Here is a 25,710-nt window from a genome sequence, read left to right on the forward strand (position 1 = left end):
TTAGTAGTACAGAGTTTAATATAAAGTAAATAATTTTCCTGTTTTATTTAAGTTACCTGTATTAATTTCTTAGTGGCTTTCACCCAATTATTGGAATATCCTATGTAATCCTTCATGAAAAGAACAGATTCCAAAGTAAAAATGAAGCCTATTATTTCATCTGGGCATAGATTTGGTGAACTTCTTTATTTGCTTGATTAAACACTTAAAATACTCAAGTGTGGGTTGTTCGGAATTTGTTGAAGAAAACTCAAATACTGTTGAGAACATTAAAACAGTGAGAAAGAAAATGTCCCTCAGAGCATGATAAATTTTCCTCAATTATTAAAGTATGTATATAATAATCCTTTGTATTTAAATTGTCCTTTTAGTATTTAGCATTTTATATTTACTTTTAAATATTTTATAAATATTAAATTTATATTTAATGATATTTTATAAAAGAGTAACTGATAAGTACTCTGAGGAAGTGGTTAATATTCCTTTGAATCAGTTTTTAAGACCATCCTACACGTAAGACTCAGGTTTAGAGGCTTGAGATTCACAGGCATATGGCTATAAGAAGCGCTAGCAGGAAACAATATAGAAAATCTTATTATGAGGAATTTTAAAAACCCAAACACATTTATATGGTTCTGACATTTACAGAAATGGGAGCAGAAATATGAATTGCATGGTCAGCATCCTACAATGAATAAGACATGTAACACTGTTCTATAAACTGCTTTTAGTATTTTGGCAGATCTCTCACCAGTATTTTAACAACCAGGCCATTACTTCAATAGATAATACAACTATCCTTACAGTTTTATAAACTTTATAAAGTTTATAAACTTTAAACATGAAGTTTTTTTTAGAGGTTTCATTTATACAGAAAAAACTCTTCCTGATGCTATCTAATGGAGAAAAGCTGCTTCGCTGATACAGCCATCAAGGTGTCATTACATAATGAATAGTACCTTCAGAACCAAAGCATTTAGTTTGTTCACACATTAATGGAACCGTAACAGACTCTGCACTAAGCATTTTAAACAGGTAAGATTCTTGTCGGCCAAAAGTCTTTAGTTCATGTATCAAAATCAAATGGTCTAGTGGGTCCAGTAATAATGCTTCCCTCCCAATGTCTTTATGAAATGCTCCACTACACTTTGTGCATTTTACAGAATTTTTAAAATCTTAAAAAAAATTTTTTTTAACGTTTTATTTATTTTTGAGACAGGGAGAGACAGAGCATGAACAGGGGAGGGTCAGAGAGAGGGAGACACAGAATCTGAAACAGGCTCCAGGCTCTGAGCTGTCAGCACAGAGCCTGACGTGGGGCTCGAACTCATGGACCGCGAGATCATAACCTGAGCCAAAGTCGGCTGCTTAACCAACTGAGCCAACCAGGCGCCCTCTGAGAATTTTTAAAATCTTAAATTTCACAACTTTACTGCTACCTTTGATCCCTAGCCCTCAAATACTTGCGATGTTTAAGATTTTTCATTTAGCTATAGAATAACAATTAAATACAAAGTGAATTATTGGAAACTGGAGTCATAGGAATTAAAACGTATCTGGAAAGAGCATAAATACATTAATCAAAGCATAACCCTGGCTTTGACATAACCCTCATGTCATTTAAAATATAAAACCCTATGGGGGTGGCTCAGTCAGTTGAGCACCCAACTCTTGATTTCGGATCAGGTCATGATCCCTGGGTTGTGGGATCAAGGCCAGTGTCCCACTCCACGCTGAGCGAAGAGCCTTAAGATTCTCGCTCACTTTCTCTCCCTTTGCCCTTTCTCTATGTGCATGGGTGCTTGCTCTCTTACACACACACACACACACACACACACACACACACACACCCCTAAATATGAAATAATACAAGTTAGTTCAGGATTTCATGCTCTATTAAATTTAATAAAATGTTAAATACTTCAAATAGCATATTCATTATATGCAGCCTACATTGTTAGAATTTATATTTTTAAAACAAGAAAACATTCATTTGCTATCATTACCCTAAAAACTGCTTTTTAAAATCAAGAAGTGTTTATATAATGCTATAGTAACTTGGCTAAACCTAGTCTATTTCATATTCAAAGATTTTAAGGGACATTTAGAAAAGTTAAGGATAATCTTTGATTAATCTGACAAATTTATTAAGCTTCAATATGTTTGAAGTGGTTTGAACAAACCACTATGCTAGATATTTAAAATGTGGCTGCTTTATTTCAACATTTATTGAACTTGTATGGAAATGTGGAATACAGAGATAAACAGTACATACTCTTCAAGTCCCTGAAACACACATGATTAAATGAATCACTTTGAGTAAACTGAACACAAAACCATTAAATAATAGTAGAAATTAAATCATATGTGTAACTGTAGGCTTAGTATCAAATGCATGTGTTATTGAAAATGAATTAAATTTCTAGTAACAAGAGCTTGGTAGGCATTTAAGAATTTGTTACTCATGTCCCTTCATTTAGATTCTTTTCTATAGCTATGTTATCTCTATAAAGGAAAACATGTTTTGCCCAAATAAAATCTTTTTCCATTTCAAAAATCAAAAAAATGCTAGATATTTCATATATCAGAAAAATATTTAGTTTCAGAGCACTAGTATTTGGTAGGCTTTGACCCAATTTAGGCTTGTTAGATTGGGTGAAAAATCTTACTCTTTCTCCTATTAGAGGAGTCCACACAGTAAACCCATGTTACTTCTAATATGTAAATTTACTGGTTTAATTTGAGAACCTGTCAATCCTCCACTCAGGCTCTGCTTGCATTATTCTGTGTGATTGGTGGGACCAACAGTGCTTCTTTTAATCAATGAGGAATAGATAAAACAGAGCCAAAATGCTAGATTCTCCACTGTACAGATGCAATTTAAAAATTAAAATAAAAAAATTAATTTAGTTAAAAAACTTTATTTCAAACAAGCATTTTAATTGCAAACTTGACTATATTTTGCCTCTTAATATTTTTAAATAGCTTATGAAAGATGTCCAGTTAAACTCAGCAGCTTTAATTTTCTCACCCTCTCCATCAAATAACTATCAAAAAATTAAAAGTTTTTAAAGCATGCAAGGATAAAAGTTTTGAACAATGGAACGAGGATAGACAAGGGGTAACTTGCCTAAAACAGCAGAGCAAATGGAGGAAGCCAGCAAGAAGCAAGATGATTTACATGACAAAAGTCCACAAAAGTTCAAGAACTGGAGGGTACTAGGTATCTCAGGGACTAAAAACAAGAGGACTGGTTGAAAATCTCTGCAACAGTCAGTCAGAACCCTTGTCTCCCTCCCAGCGCTCTTACCCATCCAACACCTGGAACGGAGAGGACATTTACTGTGCAGAGACAGTGAACAAGCAAGGTTTGAGGACAGCAGGCACAGTGAAGGCCAGCTGGAAGGCACAATCTGAAAATGAAAGTCGATGGCCTTAAACCTTCTGAGGGAGAACAGCAATCAAGTCTGAGGACAGAAAAAAAGATGTCGTGGTCTCAATTTTTTTTACTCCCCACTGAGCTTTTCACAGGCAACTACTGTAGAATAAGAACCACCAAAAAAAAAAAAAAAAAAAGGAGTGAGGCTAACAAGAGGACATGGGATCCAGCAAACGGGGAAGTTAACCAGAAGAGAAGTAGAGAGTGTTCTACAGCCAGGTGCAGAGAGCATCCAGATCAGAAGGGAGCAGGATAATAGATGCTGCAGGAGGAAGGGCTGCAAGAAAGACGAGGGGAGGGAAAGTGAATCACAAGGATGAATTTCCTGATGTTTCTCACTAGGGTTTTACAGTTCCACTGAGGAGTGTGTGGAAAGCATTAATGAGGGGTACATTGAACACTGAGCAAATTAAAGAAGGAGGCAATTATTTACTAGAGAGGAGAAACAACTGTTGCTAGAAATGTATTTAGTCCCTGGGGTCTGGCTCTAGGGCACAGGCTAAGGTGAAGGGTGGAGCATGTCACCAGAGTAGCAAGCGGAAGATGTGCAGCACAAATGTCAAGCCCATGTAATCGCAGCATGCTGAGTCGCTCAGCTGGAAACCCTACTCATGTAGTCATAATGATGAAAACGATAAATATTAGTTAATCCACAAACCTGAGATATAATTATGGGGGGGGGTGTGAATGTGAATGGTGAGGGGCAGTGGTTGGAAGAAGTATTTCATCTTCCATAATGTAAAGTCATTCAGAATTTCAAAAATCAAAGTCAATAAAAAATTACATATTTATTAGTTATTTAGAAATACAGATGTTATTACAAAAGGAAATACCTAAACAAAGTAAAGTAACTGCCTCTGGAGAGCAAAACTTTAGGTAGAGGAAGGGAGTAGCAGGGACTACGGCTTATACTGATAAACTGTATAATACCTTGACTTTTGTATACATAATACAAAAACTGTAATTAAAAATATCAATACCTTAAGACAAGTCAGTGACTTTTTTAACCCACCTGAATGACTCAACTTCAAGTGTATAGCCCATTGTTTACTGAAGGGGGGAAAAAACAAGTTAAAAATAGCAAAATACAAAAACCTGCTTTACTGTGCTTAATAGATCAATCTTCACATCTGGCAAGCCATTGGATTCATATTCTACCATCAAAATAACCAGCTAACCAACATTTTTTTTTCTGGTTGTTGAAACATTAAACACATGCAACAGAAGTTGCAATATAATTTTAATCACCAAATTAACACACGAATTGGGTTTCTAATGAACACGTGGAAACAAATACTCTATTACTCTGATTCATACTGAGAAGCACTAGCTATTTAAGCTTTTCTGATTTTAGAAATCATCTGAATTATCAATTAATAAATCCATATTAGGAACATTTACTTATGTATACACATGCAACGTACAAACAGCTCATATATAGGAATGATCTTTCGCCACCTTCATCTCTGACAGTCAATGTCAGGACCACCATGCCATCTGTACTTCCTTCTGCCCCTACCAGGGGAGAAATGAACACTCTAGCATGACCGGAGTTCTCATCACTACAGCTGCCCTTGCTGATGCCTTGGCGGTTGCCACCCCATCTGTCCTGAGCCCATTCACCTCCCAGCAGGGTCTGGCACCTACACATACCCAGAGCTGCACCTTGAGAACCCTGGGTCCCCTGAGCATCTCTGCAGTTTCATTCCACTCCCACCTGGGAATTCTGGGGCTGAGGGAGAACATACTTGGAATCTTGAGTTGTAACTTGGAAGTTTTCCCATAACAGCAATGATAAGATTGTTCCAATATTTCAGATATGGCAAGGCATAAAGAAATTTGTGTACCAGCTTAACATACTGTTTCTACAGGAAATGACTCACAATTTTTCAACTCAACTTTATATTCTTAGCAAACAGACAATGAGTAAGTTAGAAGTAGACTCTGTAAAGAGTCAAGGAGAGACACACTCTCTCACAAAACAAACAGCTGGAATATAAACATCTACAATTATATATGCTTATCCAAATTTACTTGTTTGCATTGTCCTAATAATGAAAATATTCCTACAGTTTCAGTTTATTGTATATAATATTCTACTATTACAATATTGCCATTTTACTGAGGTTAATGAGTAGCGTCCTCATTCTATTAATCAAGTAGCTATTTTTTTCTTTCCTTTACCAAAAAAGTTTCATCCAGCTGAACTACAAACAGACCCTGAACAATATAATTTGGCAATCTAGTTCATTCATTTCCTGTTACAGGTGAAAGGAAAAACCCAAAACTGTATCAACTCCTTTCTTCCACGCTGGTTTCAGTTCTGAGTTTTAATGAAATGAGTGGTATTACAAGGATGATTCTGATTTCTCCAACTGTGAGAATCTACAGAGACTCAGGTTAAGAAGGAAATAGAAAAGGGATTTTTTTCTCTCCATTTTTTAATGTTTTACTAAGGATTAGGAAAAGTCAGGCACTTCAGATAAACGTAAAGTACAGTAGGACTACATTTCTTTTGCTGACTGCTGAAGAAAGATTAATAAATGATCCAAGGCTTAAAATAACCCCCTTCATCTTTCAAAATTTCAGCAAGACTTCATGATAAAAAAGAAGCAATGTGCACATAATCGTCAATGACATCTTCTGGTTCTGAAGAAGGGAAACAAAACAAGCATTTGTTTGCATCTCCAATATTTTCTGAGGGCAATTATGTGCTGGGCACACTTCAAAAGGAACAAGATTGGCAGTGCCTGGGTGGCTCAGTCAGTTAATGAGGGTCGGAGCCCCGCATCAGGCTTTGTGCTGACAGTTCAGAGTCTGGAGCCTGCATCGATTCTGTGTCTCCCTCTCTCTCTGACCCTCTCCTGCTCACATTCTGTGTCTCTTTCTCTCAAAAATAAATAAACATTAAAAAAAAAAAGGAACAAGATCGATGAGGGCTCTCCTCTCACAGAACATAATGAAGTAAAAGAAGATAATTTTATGCCACCATAAATACTATAAAGAAGAAAATGCAGTGATACAGATGAAAAGGAGGGGGCTATTTTAGAACAGGGTCAAGGCCTATGTTGAGGTGGTGACATTTAAATTTAGACACAATTGAGAAGGAATCAGCCACAGGGAAGATATGGAAGATCTTTCCAGCCAGAATAAAAGCAACCACAAAGTCTCTATGATGGCAACAAACTTGTAGAGTTTGAGAAACAGATGAAAGAAAAGAAAAAAAGCTGGTGCGGCTGAGACCTAGTGACTGGGGTGGGGAGAGGGAAGGAGATGAGGACGGTGGACAAAACGGGAGCCAGATGGGCAGTCTGTGGACCATGGCAAAGAGCTAGGTTGAATTGAAGTGTGATAGAAAGCTATTAGAAGTTTTTGAGTAATGGAGTGTTAAGATCTTTTTATTTTTCAAATGCCATTCTTGCTGTTCTGTGGAGACTGACTTATGGAGGGTATACGTGGCAATGGAAGACCAGTTAGGAGATGGTCTATAGCAATACATGAGTAAGAGGCCATGATGGCAAGGATGACTGGTAGTAGGGAAGATGAAGATAAGGGGAAGGATAGATGTAAGAGCTGAAGTTCCTAGTCTTTCTTGCTTCATGGAACCCTTCATATCTCAGTATTTTTTTCACCCATAAGCCAAAAGAAATACCTAATGGTTCAGCTTATTAAGGTACAGACTACCTAACAGTAGTGGTCTGAGCATGTCTGTGTTTCCCTCACAAATTTAAAATATCTCCTGGATCCCCCTGTGAGAAGTGTCTCGTGCCTCTGTTACAGTTTGGGAATCATGGTTTGGAGCTTACTCCCTAGAGGACAGGATGTGGGGAGCAAGAAGAAAGAAAACCAGAGAGGATTCCTATACTTTGGAACAACTTAGCAGTGCCACTCAAGAGATGGGTATGAATGAGGGAAACCAAAACCACCCTGAATGGCAGGTTATATCCCGTTTGTATATAAGGAAGCTGAGATTCAGAATAGCTGTAAGTCACTGAATGCAGAACAATAGGTCAGGAAATCTAACAAAATCTGACTCCAGGTATGACTGATGCTAAATAAAATAATAATGTAATAAATAATAAACTGCTATGAGTTAGTCACATTGGAGTACCTTAAATATGGCATCTTATTTACCTAACCATATTATTAAATATGTTGGTCTGTCTGATTCCAAAGTCAGCTATAACATACTCCCTCTTAGCTGATAAAAGTGACAGGAAGGTGTTGGCAAATGGCAGTCTCATCACTTAGCCTCAAAATTTTTCTTTTTTTTCTTTCTTTTTTTTTTTTGTAATGTGAAATAAAGGTCTTGGGGGCAAAAAATGAGGCTGAACATTTTACTAATGTCCACAGCTACTGTTGTAATGACTGCACTATATTTCCATTCCTAAAATCAAACCAGTCTAATTGTCTGCCCTCATCCTGGCCCAGCCCTGAACAGGATATGTATGGGGAAAGTTCTAAGCAGAATATTAGCTGAATGTTGATTCCTTAGGGCAGGTGGCACCACCTCAAAAGCCTTGATGGGGCCTGGCTGTGGGGAGTGGCAGGGAATGTGGACAGAGAACACATATACTCCACGAGGCAAAATGGTCCCCTGAAATCTGGACCTCAATGTAAAATGTAACAAGTGCAAAAATTCTGCACTTTCCTAAGAAAACACACCTCGGGGCTAAGTTTAGTTCTTGCAAATAGTCTTAGGTACATGATTAAATTCCTTAAACATATTTATGATAAATGGCTGAGGAGAGAGCCTTAAGGAAGGTGAAGAAGCTCATGAGAAGAATCCGTGAGGAGGCTGTTACTTCTGTGTAGGAAACTAAAGTTAAAACTGCATAGTTAAATCTACTTTATACATTTTGTGTTTTCTGGTACTGTGCGTTTTTCCATAAATGGAAATAGGAGCACCTTATATTTAGTTCTGTATATTTTAATCTACCCAGTACAAAATAATCTTATCAAAATAAATGAAGATGTTCCATCAAGAGACACTGTTAATTTTTCTCCCTGCCACAAATGACATGTCATCAGACTATCTGTCTCTGCATTGAGCAGCTTAATAGCATTTGAAATCCTGCAATTCTATCAGTCACAGGAAGCATAATCACAAACTTGGATAGCAGTCACCAACTTAGCTTTCCCGTTGTCCTAAGAAAGAAGGAACCAAGACATCTAACTTGCAGAATTGTTGCCATGGATCTTCACTGTTGAAACCCAAACTAAACTTAAAGAGTATTCATCTAGTACTATAAATCACTAGTAATGCTGTTGCAGTTTGTCACTGATTCTAAAGGTCAGGACTCATTTGGCAGTGGTTTTGGAAGATCCTGTTCTCAAATCTTGAGTGCTGTAGCTGTGGTTCTCCTAAGACCATAACTGCAACAAATGAAAACCAGAAGTTACAAAGATTTTCACATAGTCAGGCCAAAATAGATCCAATCGTAACACCAGGCTATGACCCTGACTACAAACAGAACGAAGGAAAAAAAAAAAAAAAGTAGTAACTAAAATCTAGCTGGCTGTCCCTGGGGAGTACTTCAAGGAGGGAAATTTTACTGTCTGTATGCTCCTTAGGGAAAAATAAATCTGCAGTTATAATAAAGCATAATAGCTGTTATGACAATTATCTACTCAGAGTGCTATAGAGGATCATATCAATCAGCCCAGGGAGGCAGGCAGATGGCATGTAACCTGAGTTTGAGTTCTTTTAGGGTAGGCTGGATATTTAGGCCTGGGAGAATGGTATATACGAAGGCACTGAGGCCTGGATTCATTTTAAGCATCACCAGAGGTACAGGCTATTCGGTATAGCAGGAGGTATAGTGTGTGGAAGTGGCTGGACACAGGGCATGCAAAGACGGACAAAAGTCAGGACATGAAAGGCTCTAGACTTTGAGCTGAAAGCGGTGGGAACTACTAATGATTTTTAAGTCAAGAAGGGATAGGATTTGACTTTGTTTCAGAAAATTCACAGGCAGAGATAAGGACAGACTGAAGGAGGTGAGAGTTAAGGCAGAAAAATCCTCTGAGTCTCTTCCTACAGTGTTGCCCAGCCCCTGGCCTCACATACTTGAGCTAGGGTAGGTCTACCTTGATTTTTCTCTCTTAGGAATTAAGAATTGAGACAACTCCAGTCAATTAATTGTGGATTCTTGAACTCAGAAGTACATTTAAGGTTATGTGGCAGGGTGTGACCAAATATGAACAACAACAACAACAACAACAAAAAACCCAGAGGAAGATCTCAAAAAGAAAGGAGGAAGAGGATGCATTCAGCCAGAGAAAAGCAAGGACAAAGTACCATGTGGACACAGAGGCTGAGCAAGTAACTCTCTAGTTTCTGGATTCAGCCCCTTCGTAGGCCCAGCTACATTTCCTGCCTTTAGTCTCTAATTCTTACTGCAAACTCCCTTATTTTCCTTAAGCTAGATTTTAATGGGATTCTGGTGTTTGCAAATACAATGAACCCTGACTAAAGCAGAGCCTGAACTCAGACATGTAATGAAAATAAAGCAAATAGAAAGGATAGAAGAGATGTTCAGGAAGTAAAAGTGAAGGAAATTGCAATTGTTGTATTTACAAGGGTGAGCTCCCATATAGTGTCTTGGGCACCCACCTCACTGCAATGGGGATTACAGGAGAGGCAAAACTGGAGAGAAATTATAGGCATTTGGTTTTGGACATATGGACACTGGTGAGAGTAGGATATCCAAGTAAAAATGTCCAGTAGTTGGATATAATTGTGTATCTCAGAGCAGTTCTGATGTAGAAATGTGGATTCGGGTCATCCCTCACATGTAGATGGTCATCAAAACCATGAGAGAGGATGAAATCTCCAGCAGATCTATAAGCCAAGGTCTGGGGAGCACCCAGATTAAGGAACAAAGCAAGTAGGCAAAGTCATGAAGGAGACTCAAGATATCATGCCGCGATGTGCCAACAAAGGAAACATTTTAAAAGAACCATGACCAAGTGAGGAGAGCCTAGACAGCTCACTTACTGAGTGGACAACAAATACAAGTGTGGAAAGGAGAATCAAACCCCCCAACACCATCTGACTATCTCCTATGGCAGTCATTTTGCTGCCTCCTTTCATCTTCAAAGGAACTTTTCAAGACAGGTGGCAGCATATTCTTTTAAGGATGAGGGGGCAAAGACCAAAGTTCCCTGGGGATGGGCTAAGTCCTACTGTGTATCTCTAGTCCCTAGCAGAGTGCCTTCTACCTACTTGTTTTAAGAATGAAGAAAGAAGTGAACATCTCTACAAGTTTTTAATAGTCTATCTGGAATTACCCAGACTGGTTACTCTCAAATTTACCTGTGATTTGGGGGGCGGGGGCAAGGTTTCACTTTATGGACACAGCAAGCCTATTTCTTAGGGTACAGCCCTGGATTTCATGTTGTTATTTCAACTTATTAACAGCATCTCGATTTCATCTACTTACCTTTCAGCAAAGCAGTAGTCAGAGAAAGGGTAGGCAAAGAACTCATGTTTTTATATTACTGAAGATGTCCTGGGGAACCCAGAATCTTAGTTGTTGATATGTTAACAAACCACGGAGATAAATTTCCATTAATTGCCACAGAACCTTAAAACTCACATCTGATTCAGAAAGCATGCAAAAGGATATGACCATCTTTTGATGTAAACCACAAGTCAGGCCACGTGAGGTATATTAGCTCTGATCACCCAAAGGTCACTGAGGTCTTTTCTCCCTGACTTAAACTTCAGATACAAAGAACACCCCTAATACTGAAGTGGACAACACTCCTAACGTATCTGTGAGTTAGAAGAAAAACACAACTATGATTTCTTTCTATATTCTGAAAACAGAGACATGAATGAAAGAAGAATATTATAACAATTTTCTATCTACAGAGGATGGCTTAAATCCTGGATTAATGGGCATGGGCCAAAGAGGATGCATTAACTGTGGGATGTCCCTGCTTTCCACAAATTCCCTGGAGTTTACAAAATGCAATACATCCTGAGCAGAAATGAAGCTTGCATGGACCCAGTGCCTCCCATGGGCCTGAACCATACATACTATTTTCATTTAATCATCGTAAAAGTATTATTCTGGATTTCCAGATCATTGAGACTCTGAGAAATTAAAACAGCATGTAGTGCTTACACAGCAAGTGTACCAGGTTTGGATTCAAATTCAGATCGAACACCAAACGTTGTGTTCATATTTGATACATCACGTTTCTGGCCAGAAAACAAATGCATGTAAAGAAATTTTAAAAATGTATAAAAAAAAAATCACTTATATATGTCCTCTTCATGTTCCAGGTAAAACTAGTCTTTCCATATACAGTGTTCCTAACAACATATTAACGTGGCTTTTATAATGCTGCGTGGTAAGTATTTGTGTCTAATTGCTGGTAGAATAAAGATTTCTCAATGACAATAATTATGGGTTTTTTTTCAACTTTTTTTTAATTTATTTTTGGGACAGAGAGAGACAGAGCATGAACGGGGGAGGGGCAGAGAGAGAGGGAGACACAGAATCGGAAACAGGCTCCAGGCTCCGAGCCATCAGCCCAGAGCCTGACGCGGGGCTTGAACTCACGGACCGCGAGATCGTGACCTGGCTGAAGTCGGACGCTTAACCGACTGCGCCACCCAGGCGCCCTGACAATAATTATGTTTGAAGCTCTATCAATAATATAGGAAATGTTGGTTGAAGGAATAAATGAATACTTTAGTTTTAAGATTCCTATCACGAGACAAAATTATTCATGAATTATATAAAAAACCTCCAAAAAATAATAATATTCAAGGAAATATATTCTCATCATTTCTTATGAAACTTTTGTTTTATTACTTACTTTTTGTATGGTTAGTGACTTTTTTCACTAAAAATAAATTTGCTATAACCGTAGAAAGACACTAAGAAAGTCCAAAACCATATTGTATGAACTTGTTTTTATACATATTTGAAGACACAGCAAGATTTTATTTTTTTTTAATTTTTTTTTTAACATTTATTTATTTTTGAGACAGAGAGAGACAGAGCATGAACGGGGGAGGGTCAGAGAGAGGGAGACACAGAATCCGAAACAGGCTCCAGGCTCTGACCGTCAGCACAGAGCCCGACGTGGGGCTCGAACTCACAGACCGCGAGATCGTGACCTGAGCCGAAGTCGGCCGCTTAACCGACTGAGCCACCCAGGCGCCCCGACACAGCAAGATTTTAAACAGATGCTCTTAATGCCCTGCCCCATATGCTCTTGGCCCCTCTCTGAATGTCCTCTAGTTATGGAAAGTCACTCTAGAATATGACAATTTCTAGTTAAACTGTGTCTCTCTTCTTAGGTCCTGAGAACTCTGGCTCCCGGAGAGATTGCTCAGGGAACCAAAGAATGACTGTAGGCATGACACTACCTTGAGGGACTGGGGATGGTGAAGAAGTATTCCTGAAATCGTGTTGAATCACATTCTACACTATTCCTCAGCAGGATTTGAACTCTGCTTCTGAGATCAGCTGAGATGCTTCACTGCATCCCAGACCCTACCACACTTTCCCTGCTCTCTTACTCATGCTTCTTGGTAGCATCCCCCCCAAAATCACCTGCATCCAATTCTTGATCTTAGAGCCTGAGTTTTGGAGAACTCAAACTAAGACAGGTGTGCAACATATACAGAGGGAAATGGAAAGCAAATAGACACACTAGAAAGCCCTTCTGTTTAGAGGGTTTAGAGCTTCTCTCATGAGAATGCTTTGTTTTGCACATTAAGACAGTGACAGTGATCTGTCATGAAAAATGGCCTTAGACTCCAAAGGTGGAAGTTGCATCCTTTCCCTTGTACATGATTTGAGAGGCCAGTGAAGTTCACTCAGCTTGAGCCTACCCTTACAACATTATGGAAGCCATGTTCTCGCACATCAGGCTTGCTACACAATCTTGGGGCAAAGCACTGTCAACTATAACCAAGATCGTGCTTCTAAAAAAGATATGCTTTGGAAATAAAAGTGTGGTCTTAACAAATAAGGTGCTAAGTATCTAGGACAATGACAAGCATTTAACCAATCTTTCAAAAATTATGTCTACCAAATACATTTTCTCTTTTTAGATTAAAACTGATCTCCTGCAGTCTGATAACTTTCCAAACAAGAAAGGTTTAAAGTGTTTCAAACACAAATGTTTTAGCTTCCATTTTTGAAACCCCATTTTTCCTCATCAAATGTACATTAAAGCTCATCTACTTCACTTGACAGGTAATTAGAATGAAGGCAAGTAACTGGCATGCCTAAAGTCCCACTGTGGAGACAGATTTTGAAACTAATTCTCTCCTGATTCCTGGGCCAATATTCTTCCCAACACATTAAACTCATCTTGCAAAGGAGTGAACCCTGAACCTTCACTATTTCTCATCTGTTTAATCACTTTCATCTAATGAACACAACTGACTACAAATACACTCATCCTGAAGCATTTCAATGGGGTAAGCATGTTATCATTCAACAGCTTTTCTGGATTATGTTCAGAGTCCTACTGAGGTGGTAGAGAGAGAAGAATGTTCACATTAGTGAGCAGATGCTTTGGTCCATGCATCCTGCCTGCTGAAGATCTCCGAGAGCAAAACCTCACCTCTGGCTCCGATTTACAACAGGAGAATGCATAAATCCTTATTGTTTTCCTCTTATTTCTTGTCACTTTTATTTGTCTCTACATTTACCACCATCTGCCCATGCCTGCTTGCTGTACCATGTTTCCTGACTGCATGATCATTTTTTATACTAGGAGAGTTTGTCAAGGATAAAATATGAGAATGGAACAGATACAGAAATACTGCCCTTATGAAATTAATGAAAATGATTAACAAATATAAATGCCTCACCCAGTCATCAATTGGGCTGGCTTGTCCAGGAACTCTAGATAAGGGTAGAAAGCAAAGGCTTTACTTAACTGGGTACCAGGAGATTAAAGAATGTAATGAGCTTTATGATTCTTGAGATGGGATACACACAATCATTCCACATTCTTTTTTAATCCTTGGATGGTACTGAGTTCCACTAACTTTGATTTCTTACCTTATATTACCCCCAAACAAGCTTTAAACAGTCAGCACTGGGCATTTCAGGTGTTCTAAAACTAGAGTGGTTCATGTGATCTGGAGTCAGAAAATCAGGGTTCCACCCTCACTGCTAAAACTTATTAACTGGATGACAATGAATAAGTCATTTAACTTGTTAAGCCCTAGCCTCAGCTACAGAATAAACAGAAGAACTGGCTCTACTTGACAGGATTTTTATGAACATCTGGAAAGATCGTGTCTATAAAAATATGGTGTTACACATGTAACATGGTAAAAACGTTTATTATCATGATCATAATACATAATTATACCTTTAGAGGGGCTAGCAGTTTTGTCCTAATTTTTTTCATTTTCTGTGAATATTTAAGTGAGTTAATGCATGCTACAGGAATATCTGGTATCTAGTGTTCAGTGAAGGATAGCCCTTAACATTATTACTATAAGGGCATATTTTCCAAAATCCTTTATTATCTCTTGTAAATATGAGAGAAGAAGAGATCACCTGGGGATTAAGGGAATGCAGCTACAGAAGTAAGAATCACTGCCCATCCAATATAAATGCCTATTTCCCACTCCCACTTTGAGTTAGTAGAACAGGGAAGAGTAGGAAGAGAGAAATCTTGGAACCTTAATCTAAAAGAAGAATAGGTTAAAAGTAGAGTACTGGCACAGAGTACCCAAAAGAAATCTTTCTCTCACAATCGTTTTTACCTGAAGCTGACTCAGAAGCTTAAATTTCTGGATTTCCTTCTCCTCTTTACTACTGATCTTCTGTGTAACCTTAAAGTGAGCCATTTAACCACTTGGTGGTCTTCCCAGGTAAAAATCTGTTAACTCCCACCCGTCTAAGATGGACTGATTACATGTTCATAAGAATGTATCAAGATACAGCTTATAAATTGCTCAAAAGAAGCAACATGCTATCAAACCTCTAAACAGCCAGGTGTTTTCCTTATTTTTCTTACTTTTTCTCCTTCTTTCCCTCCCACATATACACACATTTTGGCTGTAGTAATAACAATGTGGGAAGGGTTCAAGTATCAGTAGTCATCAGATAAAATTTGTTAGATAGGAAATGGAAATTTTCTTGACTTTGTAAGTAGAGCTTAGAAAAGATCACAATGAGAGTTTCTTAAGAAAGTTTCCTCCACATTAATCTTCATCAACTTCATCTATTACTCCTCTCCTTTTTAACACATGTGGAAATATTTTATTGGTCTGTGAGATATAGTGCAATAATATCAACACTTTTATATTAGGAAAGCTAGTACTCCATGTACTCTGTTCTTTCTCTACTGTGAAAAGAAAATAATCTATTCAACATGTTTTGAAATTAAGTGATTAAAGTCTTATTAGAAAATTGCTTCTTCTAAGAGTTTAATGTAGTGTCTAGAGTATGTAATGCTTTTAAGAACTCAGAAGCTCACTGTTTGATAGGATAGCAGATAAGGTATAGGTTAGGATATAAATGTGAGTTATACGAATAACAAATACTTAGACATACACACACACAAAATATTTTTTTTTCATTGGAGAGGATGTGAAAATTAAATATTACAAGAAGAAAATCTATTTCCTTGATTGAGGTAGGATACTAAATAGGTCAAGGAGACAGAAACAAAAATTCTATGAGGGAAAACAGACAAAACTAAACATGGGAAGATATATATGCAACTGGAAGAATGATTTATCTTTCAGTATCTTTCCATATGATCTTCCTATGAACTTTTCTTGGTGAGAGATAGAATACAAAATACCTCATATTTCAGTTTCACACAAACTTCCAGGTGAAAGACAGACTTTGTAAAAAGATTTCAACGTCTACAGATTATTAGGTTTGGGCTGTGAATACTGAAGAGCACTGCCTACTTTATTTCCCACTTAGCAGGAAAAAAGCTGGAAAGAAAAAGTAATGAAATACACATAATGGAATATCCATAAAAACAGAACTCCAAATTAACAAAATGACATTTTTTAAACTAAGAAAAATATGTAATTAATATTTTCTACTAAAAACAAAACATAAACTACTAGATTCCAGTTAAGAAATTATTTTAAATTAGAAGCAACAAAACTTACGATAGTATTTACTGAATCTTAAGAATGGAGAAAGACACACGCACCAATACAGACTAGAAAGAGTAAAGGATAACACACTATAGGAATGACTCCCAGATTAGTCATCTTCCATCCAGATGATGACAGTAGTGCAGTCTGTTATAATGAAAGATTTGCATTAAGTTTTATGGGCTTAAAATATGAATGTTTGAAACTGTGTATTATGAATAACCAGCAGTTATTTATCTCAGGCATCTTTCATTTAAGTGTCTAACCCTCTAACCTCCAGACATTAAAATGTCGTATTAATTTCTTCAGGGAGTTGGCCATCTGTTTTGCATCACGTAGAAGCAATCTAAATTGAGCCATCATTTACCTTATTTTATTCTTCCTACTTTCCAGGATTAATACTCAACTGCAAGCAAAAGCTGTTTGACAATGCCACCTCTATTATGTACAGTTTGTGATAAGCAAAGCACAAAATGACTACCACAAATCTTAAGGACTATCAGGATTCTTAGACTCGTATCACTTGATCTCACTGTGAAAAGACTGAGTATTTGGAGAAATAAATGCCTTATTAAAATCTGAAAACCCTGGGGTGCCTGGATGGCTCAGCCAGTTAAGCATTCTACTCTTGATTTCGGCTCAGGGCATGCTCATGATTCGTGAGTTGGAGCCCTACATGGGGCTCTATTCTGGCAGCACGGAGCTTGCTTGGGATTCTGTCTCCCTCTCTCTCTGCCCCTCCCCCACTCACTATCTCTCTCACTCTCTCTCAAAATAAAATAAACTTAAAAAAATTAAAAACCTTAATCAGCATGGTTTACACTAGATATCTGTGAATGGACTATGACAGCCATTTCAACTAGGAACACACTGGCCTCAGCCACTACCCATCAATAAGAGTTGGCTCTGTTGATGATGTTTTATAGGAATACAATAAAGCAGAACAAAAATTTACTTTGTCAAATTTAAATGCCTAGAAAAGGGCAGAACAAACAACAGAAACAGAGAATATATTTTAAGTTAGGTTGATAAAATAGACATTCACATAGGATATCACTGCACTGCATTACTTGAAAGTATGAGCCTCATTACAATTCTGTTCCATCACCACACTTAGGATGGCAGACACAGAACCACTGTGGTGCACCTCATCCAGAAAACAAACATAGTCCCAAGGAACTTCAAAGGAAAATATCAAGAGTCCTAAATACAAATGGTTTACCAAGTAAATTTGAATTTTACATGACTTGCATTTTTTGGTGAGTGATTTTAGCCAATAGGTTGTGGGGGAGAATTTTCCAAGATGTAGCAGGTTTTCACCCAACAACTAATTTCTCGGCAAAACTCATGACTTTCCTCTAACCCATGTTGTATTACCTAGGATCTTAAAAGTCTTTTCTGTGGAGGACTGGAATAGTCCTGCCCAGCCCTTATCACAATTTGAAATTCTATATTAAACTGTGAATTTATTCATGTCTACTTTACTCATTCCTGTGTGTCTCGTATAAAATAGGCCATTAAAAAATGTGTTTAATGTTGAACGAATGAAACATGCTACAACCTATTCATCCTGCTCCACCTCCCAAACCCATACAACTTTGGGGATTAATCTGAAACCAGACAATATGAAACTTTTGTGTCTTCCCATTCTGATGGTAATAAACATCTTCTATTAATGTTTTCATCACATTGTATTATAACTGCCCCCAAAAGGAACGAACTAGTTATCTGAGTGCCCATTAATCCCTGGCAAGGCCAGGTGATTCTCTTTTGTTTCACTTTCTAACCAGCATCAAGTAATGGCTTATGAAAACGATACATTCATTAGCTCAGAATATAAGGAAGTACCAGATGATGTACAAGAAAAAATTTATGATATCAAATAAGGCAATAAAATATAACAATATAAATCACCTCCTTCTAAACCACACATCAACAGGATTAAAAATTGCAAAGTATCTTCCAAAAGGAGGATCCTACACAATTAATACAACAAAACACCAAAAGTCCTATTCTTTTTTTTTTTTTCCATGTAAAATAATTCCTTCACAATTCCTTTTCAGTAAAAAGCCAGGAAAGAAATACATACATGATGGTGTTAATGCCTGAGAGCTGTTGGAACATTTGCAGACCACAACCCACAATTAAAGCTCGGCGAGTTGGGGGATAACTCAGCATTCTGCAGATCACAGGTCCAGCTTTTTTAAAAAAGAAAGAAAAAGAAGGACACATCTATTATTTTCAGCTCCCACAGTCATTGTTCCCATTAGGATTAATTTCCCCAAATCTCTGTGAAGTCAACATAACTGGGCATTATAAAATAGAACGTATATACTTTTACAGAAATCTGGGCACGGTGTATTTTCTAAAACAGATTTAGTATATATTTGAGTTTAAACTGTAAAAGCAACAAGGAACAACTGAAGTTAAAGCAATTTATGGGTTCTAGGAAGACCTACATAATTGGAACTGTCAGTAATTATTCTTCCTTAAATCCCTACAAACTGCATTAACTACTCTTCATTTTTCCACTTTCTTGGCAATTATTATTTAAAATCCATTCAATGTGGGACAACTTACAAAGTCACTGGCAAATTGCTTTAATCAACCAAAAGAATGGCATTCATTAAAAACAATTAAACAAGGAACAGAATTCATTCCAATTTATCTGACTTAAGCAACAAAATTCTTTCCAACCTATTCAATTCAAGTTAAGAAATTTGGGCAAGATATCAGACTTGGTTATGGTTTATATGATGTATACTATTAATAAATGCTACCCAAAAGATAATAAAAGAAAAAAAATTACATAGGGGTATAAATAAATATATAAATATATTTTTTTCTAGATTTTGAATAGTTCCCTAACGGGCATTCAGTGATCTTTTTAAAATACAAATGGGCTTTCAAAATGGCACAGATGCCTTGGTCTCTATGTCAGAACACTAGATCAATTTTGGAAAGCTGCAGATATGAACCACAGAGGTCATATGTAAGATAACTAACCTTACTGACGTCTGTGGTCTGGGCATAATTATTAAAACTGCCCCTTCTAGTCCCAGAAGTACTTCAAGCACACCTTTACCTTAGCTTGAAGAGGCATTCTATACAGTGTCCTCATGGGGCCAGGGTTGACTCCCAGGACCTATGGTATTCCCGCTGTTAGAAGAGATGGCCTAGGATTACTGGAATGTTAATTGCTTAATTAGAGGAATTCTTCCTGGAGGCCAAGTTTCATTAGTAAACCCTAAACCAAGTCAAGTTCAAAATCCAAGGAAATTTTACCATTTCCGCAACCTTTAGGAAATCTAATATCCCAGTTCACAAAAATGGAATAAAATATGCTGTTGTCTTGGCAATAAAAGTTAACATGGGATGTTGAGCCAGGGTATTAATTAGAACTGAACATTATCAGATTGAAAATATTCATCTCTACATGCATGTGATTAAAACCACATGAAAAACTTGATTTACTGCAAATGATTTTGTCCTGAAATGGTAAGACAGGATACGGACAGAGAAGCATTTATGGTCATTCAAAGCTTAATGCAGTGACAACCCCTTTAGAAAGGAGGGTGAAAGTATTTTAATGTCAAATGTTTTAGTTTAAAGTAAAGCAGTTTTAAACCTAGTGTATCAGAAAAGCTGAAATAGGTAGATTTTCAAAGCTTTACTGTGACAATACTGAAATACATCTGGATCAGTTGACTGAAAGGTAGCAGGTTCGCCTGCAAATTCAGCTATCTGTAAATGAGCCACAACATGAAAACCACACACACAGCATCATAAAATGATACACCAATTTCCATAAATAAAAAAAAATTAAGTGAAAAATATTATCACTTACTTTGTGTACCATGGAAAATTTAAAACAATGACGACAACACAAAAATAAAACCCCTTTTTCAGCTTTTAGTACTAAACCTCCATAGATGAGAAACGAGTGTTTTGCAAGGAATCTATTATAATCTGTGGGCAGCTGTGCCTACTTTCACTATTAAACTGTTCCATGATTTGATGGACAGACTAGGTAATAATGATTTTAGGAGAAAGAAAAATAAAGAGAAAATTAGGACAAATTAGGATTAAAGTTTGACTTGTATAAATAACAAGATATATACTATTGTATAAATGTCACATATTTATTTCCTAGTTTTTAAAATTCTGAGTTTTTTAGCTTTTTTTTGGTTTTGATTTCCTGCTAAAAATAAACAATAGCTGTTCTGTTATTAGAATGGCTTTAATATACAGATAAATTCTGGTCACGGTAGTGCACATCTGATTATGCATAAATAAAAGGAAAGAATTTCCTTTCATTAAAATTATAAACCAGCTTTATTAGGCACTAAAATTGACTTAAATGCAAACTATCATTAATTTTTGTATCACAGAAGATATGAAGCAGAAGAAAAAGATCAAACATATTAATTGGTTGAATGTTTGTAAGTGAAAATTTAAAATGTCATGCTCTACTTATTATATTTGATTTTTATAATTAAAAACATTTAGTGTATACAAACATTTTACAATTTTTAAAAAGTTATTTGTCTTTGGACACAAATTCCCACACAATAAAACCTACTGGACTCAAAATATAACATACACTAAAACACCAGATGAAAGAACCAAACATAGGTTCATCTTTTCCTCCATTCTGAACACCTCATACTAATATTCACAATGGCTGTCCAAGTGTGGCAGGTACTCCAGTGGCAAGGATGAAAAGGACAGTCCTACAAGTGTAGCCATTCCTGTTATTGGCTGTCTATGAGCCAAGCCTACAGATGTTTCTCCAGGTGTAATTAAAAATGCACTAGAACTCACTCTGAATAAAATCCAGCTCCTGATTTCCACTTCTACACAAGATGGGAGTGATGGTTACCAGATTTGCCTTCAACTTGAAACCAACTAAAAGTCATGAAAAATGTATTGGACAATAGTTCTCATGATAATGGGTAACAGGCAACAAAGGATAGTGACCTCTGAGATTCAGGAAACAAAAGAAGTGAACCCAACAAAGACTGCCCAAGCTTAATGCCTCAAAAAAAGTTTCCAGGACACAATACAAAGAGGGGAAGCTAGGCAGACCCTGGTGATCTCCCTGAATTGAAAGGATGCAGCTCAGAATGCAGGGATGCCAAAGCAGCTAGACTTGCCAGAGTGGAGTGCCAGAGTGGAGTGCCAGAGTGGAGAGAAATTCACAGAGAGGGGACAATGGAGATCTGCAGTCCCCCTTGGGTATTCCTCCATTGAGTGGGTATGTGTGAGGAAACTACTCAAGGCAGGAGTAAGAGCTGCAGGAAGGGATTAAAGAATTCCACTCCAGGACTTGTTTGTACCAATCAGAGGGAAAGATCTAGAGTGTAAGGAAGAGTAATCAAAAGTACCCAGATTAAACACTGCTTGGGTACCATCCAAAAGAGCTTAAAAATCAAGACCCCCCTGCTTCCAAGGAATTGAATAGCATCTGAGAACAAAGTTCAACAGTAAGATAAAATTTATAATGTCTAGCATACAATAAAAAATTATCAGACATGCAAAAAGGCAGGAAAGTACAACCTGTAACGGCAAAGGGACTAATTCATCAGGAGGACATAACAATCCTAAATGTTGAGGCACTTAATAAGAGTTTCAAAACATATGAAACAAAAATTGATACAACAGCAAGGGGAAATTGAGAAACCCAAAGTCATACTCAAATATTTCATCATTCTCTTTTCAATAACTCACACAATTAAGTAGGCTGAAAATTTGCAAAGATACAGAAGATTTCAACAACATGATCAACAAACTTGAGCTGACATTTAAACAACATTCTACTGACCAAGAGCAGAATACACATTCTTTCCAACAGTAAATGAATGGTAAATGTCATGGAATACTTAGCAAGACAGATTATATTCTCAGCTCTAAAACCAGTCTTAATTAATTTAAAGGTATTTAAGTCACAGAAAGAATGTTCTTGTACGATAAAGAAATTAATACAGAAATCAATAACTGAACTGGAAAATTCCCTCCTTATTGGTCACTAAACAATACATTTCCATGGAAAAGAGAAACAAAGGGAAATCAGAAAGTATTTGAGCTGAAAGAATATGAAAACACACCAAATGAAATTTCGTGGAATGGAGCTAATGTAAAACAGAGGAAAATTTACAGCAGTGACCATGGCTTCCACTTTACAAAACCAGGAAAAGAGGGACAAATGAAACCCAAAATAAACAAGATAAAAAGAATAATAAAGAGTAGAATAGAAATCCAGGAAATAGATAAAAAGACAATTGAGGGGAAAAAAATCAATGAAACCAAAAGCCAGTTAGTTCTTTGTAATATAAATAATATTGACAAATTTTGAGCCACACTGTGGTAGGCTGAATAATAGCCCCTCAAAAGATATGCATATGAACTAATCCTTGAAACTTGTTAATGTTACCTCAGATGGCATAAAAGAACTTTGCAGATGTAATTAAGTTAAGGATTCTGACATGGAAAAGGAAGAATCAGGACAGGATGGGAGAAAGCAATGTGGCCATGAACACTGAGACTGGACTGATGCAGCCATAAGCCAAGAAATGCCAGTTCCACCAGAAGCTGGAAAAGCAAAAAACAAATTGTCCCCTTAGAGCCTCTAGAGGGAGCATGACCCTGTCAACACCTTGATTTTAACCCAGTGAAACGAATTTCAAATGTGAGGCCACCAGACAGAATAAATTTCTACTGTTTTAAGCTACCAAGTTTTAGTGATTTTTTACAACAGCCATAGGAAGATAATACACAGAACAATCAGGAAAAAAGAAAGAGAACATACAAGTTGTTATCATGGATCAGAGAAGTGTCATCAATACAGATTCTACAGATATTTAAAAAATAATAAAGGGGTATTATGAAAAACTTCACGGCATCAAATTCAACATCTTAGATGTAATAGGCAAATTCTCTAAAAGACAGAATCTTTCAAAGCTAACTCAAAAAATAGCCTGAATATACTATAAGCTATTTTAAAATAATGAGTTTGCAGTTAAAAACTTTCCTCCAAGTCTCAATGCTTTGACAGAAAATAAAATAGATCAGGGGCACCCAGGTGGCCCAGTCAGTTAAGTGTCCAACTCCCGATTTCAGCTCAGGTCATGATCTCACGAATTTGTGAGACAGAGCCCCATGCTGGGCTCTGTGCTTACAGTGCAGAACTGGCTTGGGATTCTCTCTTCCTTTCACTCTCTGCCCCTCCTCCATTCTCTCTCAAAAACACATTAATTTTTTTTTTTTTTTTTTTTTTTTACAAAAGAAAGCAGATTAGCAGTTGCTTGTACAGGGAACAGTTAAAAAGGAGCACAAAAGAAAGTTTTGAAGGAGCAAGGACATGGTCACCATCATGACAGTGGTGAGAGTTTCACAGTGTACACATCTGTCAAAATGTACCAACATATAAACCTTAACTATGTACCATTTATTATATGTAAATTATACCTCACTGGATATACTAAAACATAACACACACAAACACACACACACACACACACACACACACACACCTTTACAAATAAATAAACTATGTCAATAGGGCTGACACAGTGAAATGATTGGGAAGGAGAAAATTCAAACATTCGGAGACCATAACCTTCGCTGAAATAAGGGCACAAAGGAGTTATTGACTAGATGCAACAACAATATTTGATTAAACTGGACTGATGAAATCAGCTGCAAGATTATCAAGTGAGAACTGTCGAGGATGCAGGACCCTTGGAATCTCTTCAAGATTTTCCGCGCTCTTATTCTTCCCTTTCCTTTTGTTTTTGTTTGTGGATTTTGCCATGTACTAAAGAAAACTTAAAGAAGAAGTAGAACACATGATGACTAATGAATTCCAAGATGCAAACTGTAGGCGGCTTCTCCACTGCTGAGTCTTCACAGACTAAATTATTTGTCAAAGGGAAGATGCTCTGTGGAGACAAGCAGGGCCCTCAGTGGGAGCACAAGAATCACTGCTCGGCTTCAGATAGCACCCTCCCTGCTCCCCAATTTGGGACTCCATGACTGGGCTGCAAACAAGCTCAGTAAGAACCCAACACCACAGTCCTCTCCTGATACAACTAGAGGACGCAGTTCTCACGCTCCACAGGCCTTCGGGAAGGGAGGACGTGTGCCAACCACAGTGACACCAACAGATCAATGAGGATTTCAAGGCATCTGCTCAAATCCCAATGGGTTTTCTAGTATTTCAATAGCTCTTCATGTCTTATGAGCCAATTTTCATCATCAGAAGAGCCATAAGTAGGTGAGGGCATTTGGTGTTAATGAGCAAAAGAAGCACAAAGGGATCACGTGATTTCCCAAGGTGACAAACCAGTAAGCATGTAGAGCTAGGAGCTGAGCTACCTTCTTGTTCATCAATAAATGACAGGAAGTTTTATATGCATACTTAAGCTGATTTTCCTTAGCATAAAAAAATCAACAATTGTGAACAGTATAACAGAACAGAACTGAAGCACTTTGAAGCTACAGTAATAAACATGGTCTGTGCTCAAGACTCTAATCCCTCAACCTCCTCTTTTTCTCTTTTTCATAGCCTCACTTGCCACAGTCTCAAGCCTTAACTCCAGCGTTAACTGGTTTCAGAACATTCATTTTACTCTACTCCCTCCACCATTCCCATCTCCAGGGAGGTGAGCATCATTTGCAAATAATTAGGAAAATGAACACACTTGTTTCATGATAAATTCAGTGTGTCTGTGAAGCAGGCCCTCTGTGCTGCTGGGGAAGTCTTTCATTCATCTCTAGTTGGGTCCAAGTTATAGTTTCACAACATGCATTTCAAAAGGTCTTCTTCCTTGGACTTCCACTGTTCCCTCCTGCCTCTGTGACCAAATGCTCCTAGCCTACATAACATGCATGAAGCACATTCTGTGAGCCTACTCTGTGCTAGGTACAGGAACACCAGGAGTCTCAGAGGAGCTCCTAATATCGGGGTGGGGAGGGAGTCACCCACAGAAATAAAATAAGCTACTCCACAATAGCTTAAGTGCTCTAACGGAGGTACATATAAAGTAAGGATTCAGGCCTAGGGAAGGACCCAGAAAAGGCATGCCAGCTCAAGTACATATAAAACAGAAGTCATCATTTGTCATCTCAAACTTGTTCTTTACCTTATGTGCTATTA

The 25,710-nt window shown here is 37.4% G+C and overlaps 1 protein-coding gene across 4 annotated transcripts in view; it reads right to left on the reverse strand.

Annotated features, from left to right (window-relative positions):
* Nucleotides 1-25,710, reverse strand: part of SLC2A13 (solute carrier family 2 member 13) — a 276,180-nt gene that overhangs the window by 209,323 nt on the left and 41,147 nt on the right. For 2 of the 4 annotated variants that reach the window (XM_049625289.1, XM_049625286.1), the window contains exon 1: nucleotides 18,643-20,100. In XM_049625289.1, the coding sequence (XP_049481246.1) occupies nucleotides 18,643-18,785 (143 nt within the window). In that variant the 5' untranslated portion in view covers nucleotides 18,786-20,100. Of the gene's footprint in view, nucleotides 1-18,642; nucleotides 20,101-25,710 lie in introns of those variants that run through there. The other 2 variants (XM_049625288.1, XM_049625287.1) reach the window with 1 other exon arrangement.

This window comes from Panthera uncia, chromosome B4 (genome assembly GCF_023721935.1).
Source record: "Panthera uncia isolate 11264 chromosome B4, Puncia_PCG_1.0, whole genome shotgun sequence".
NCBI lineage: Eukaryota > Metazoa > Chordata > Mammalia > Carnivora > Felidae > Panthera > Panthera uncia.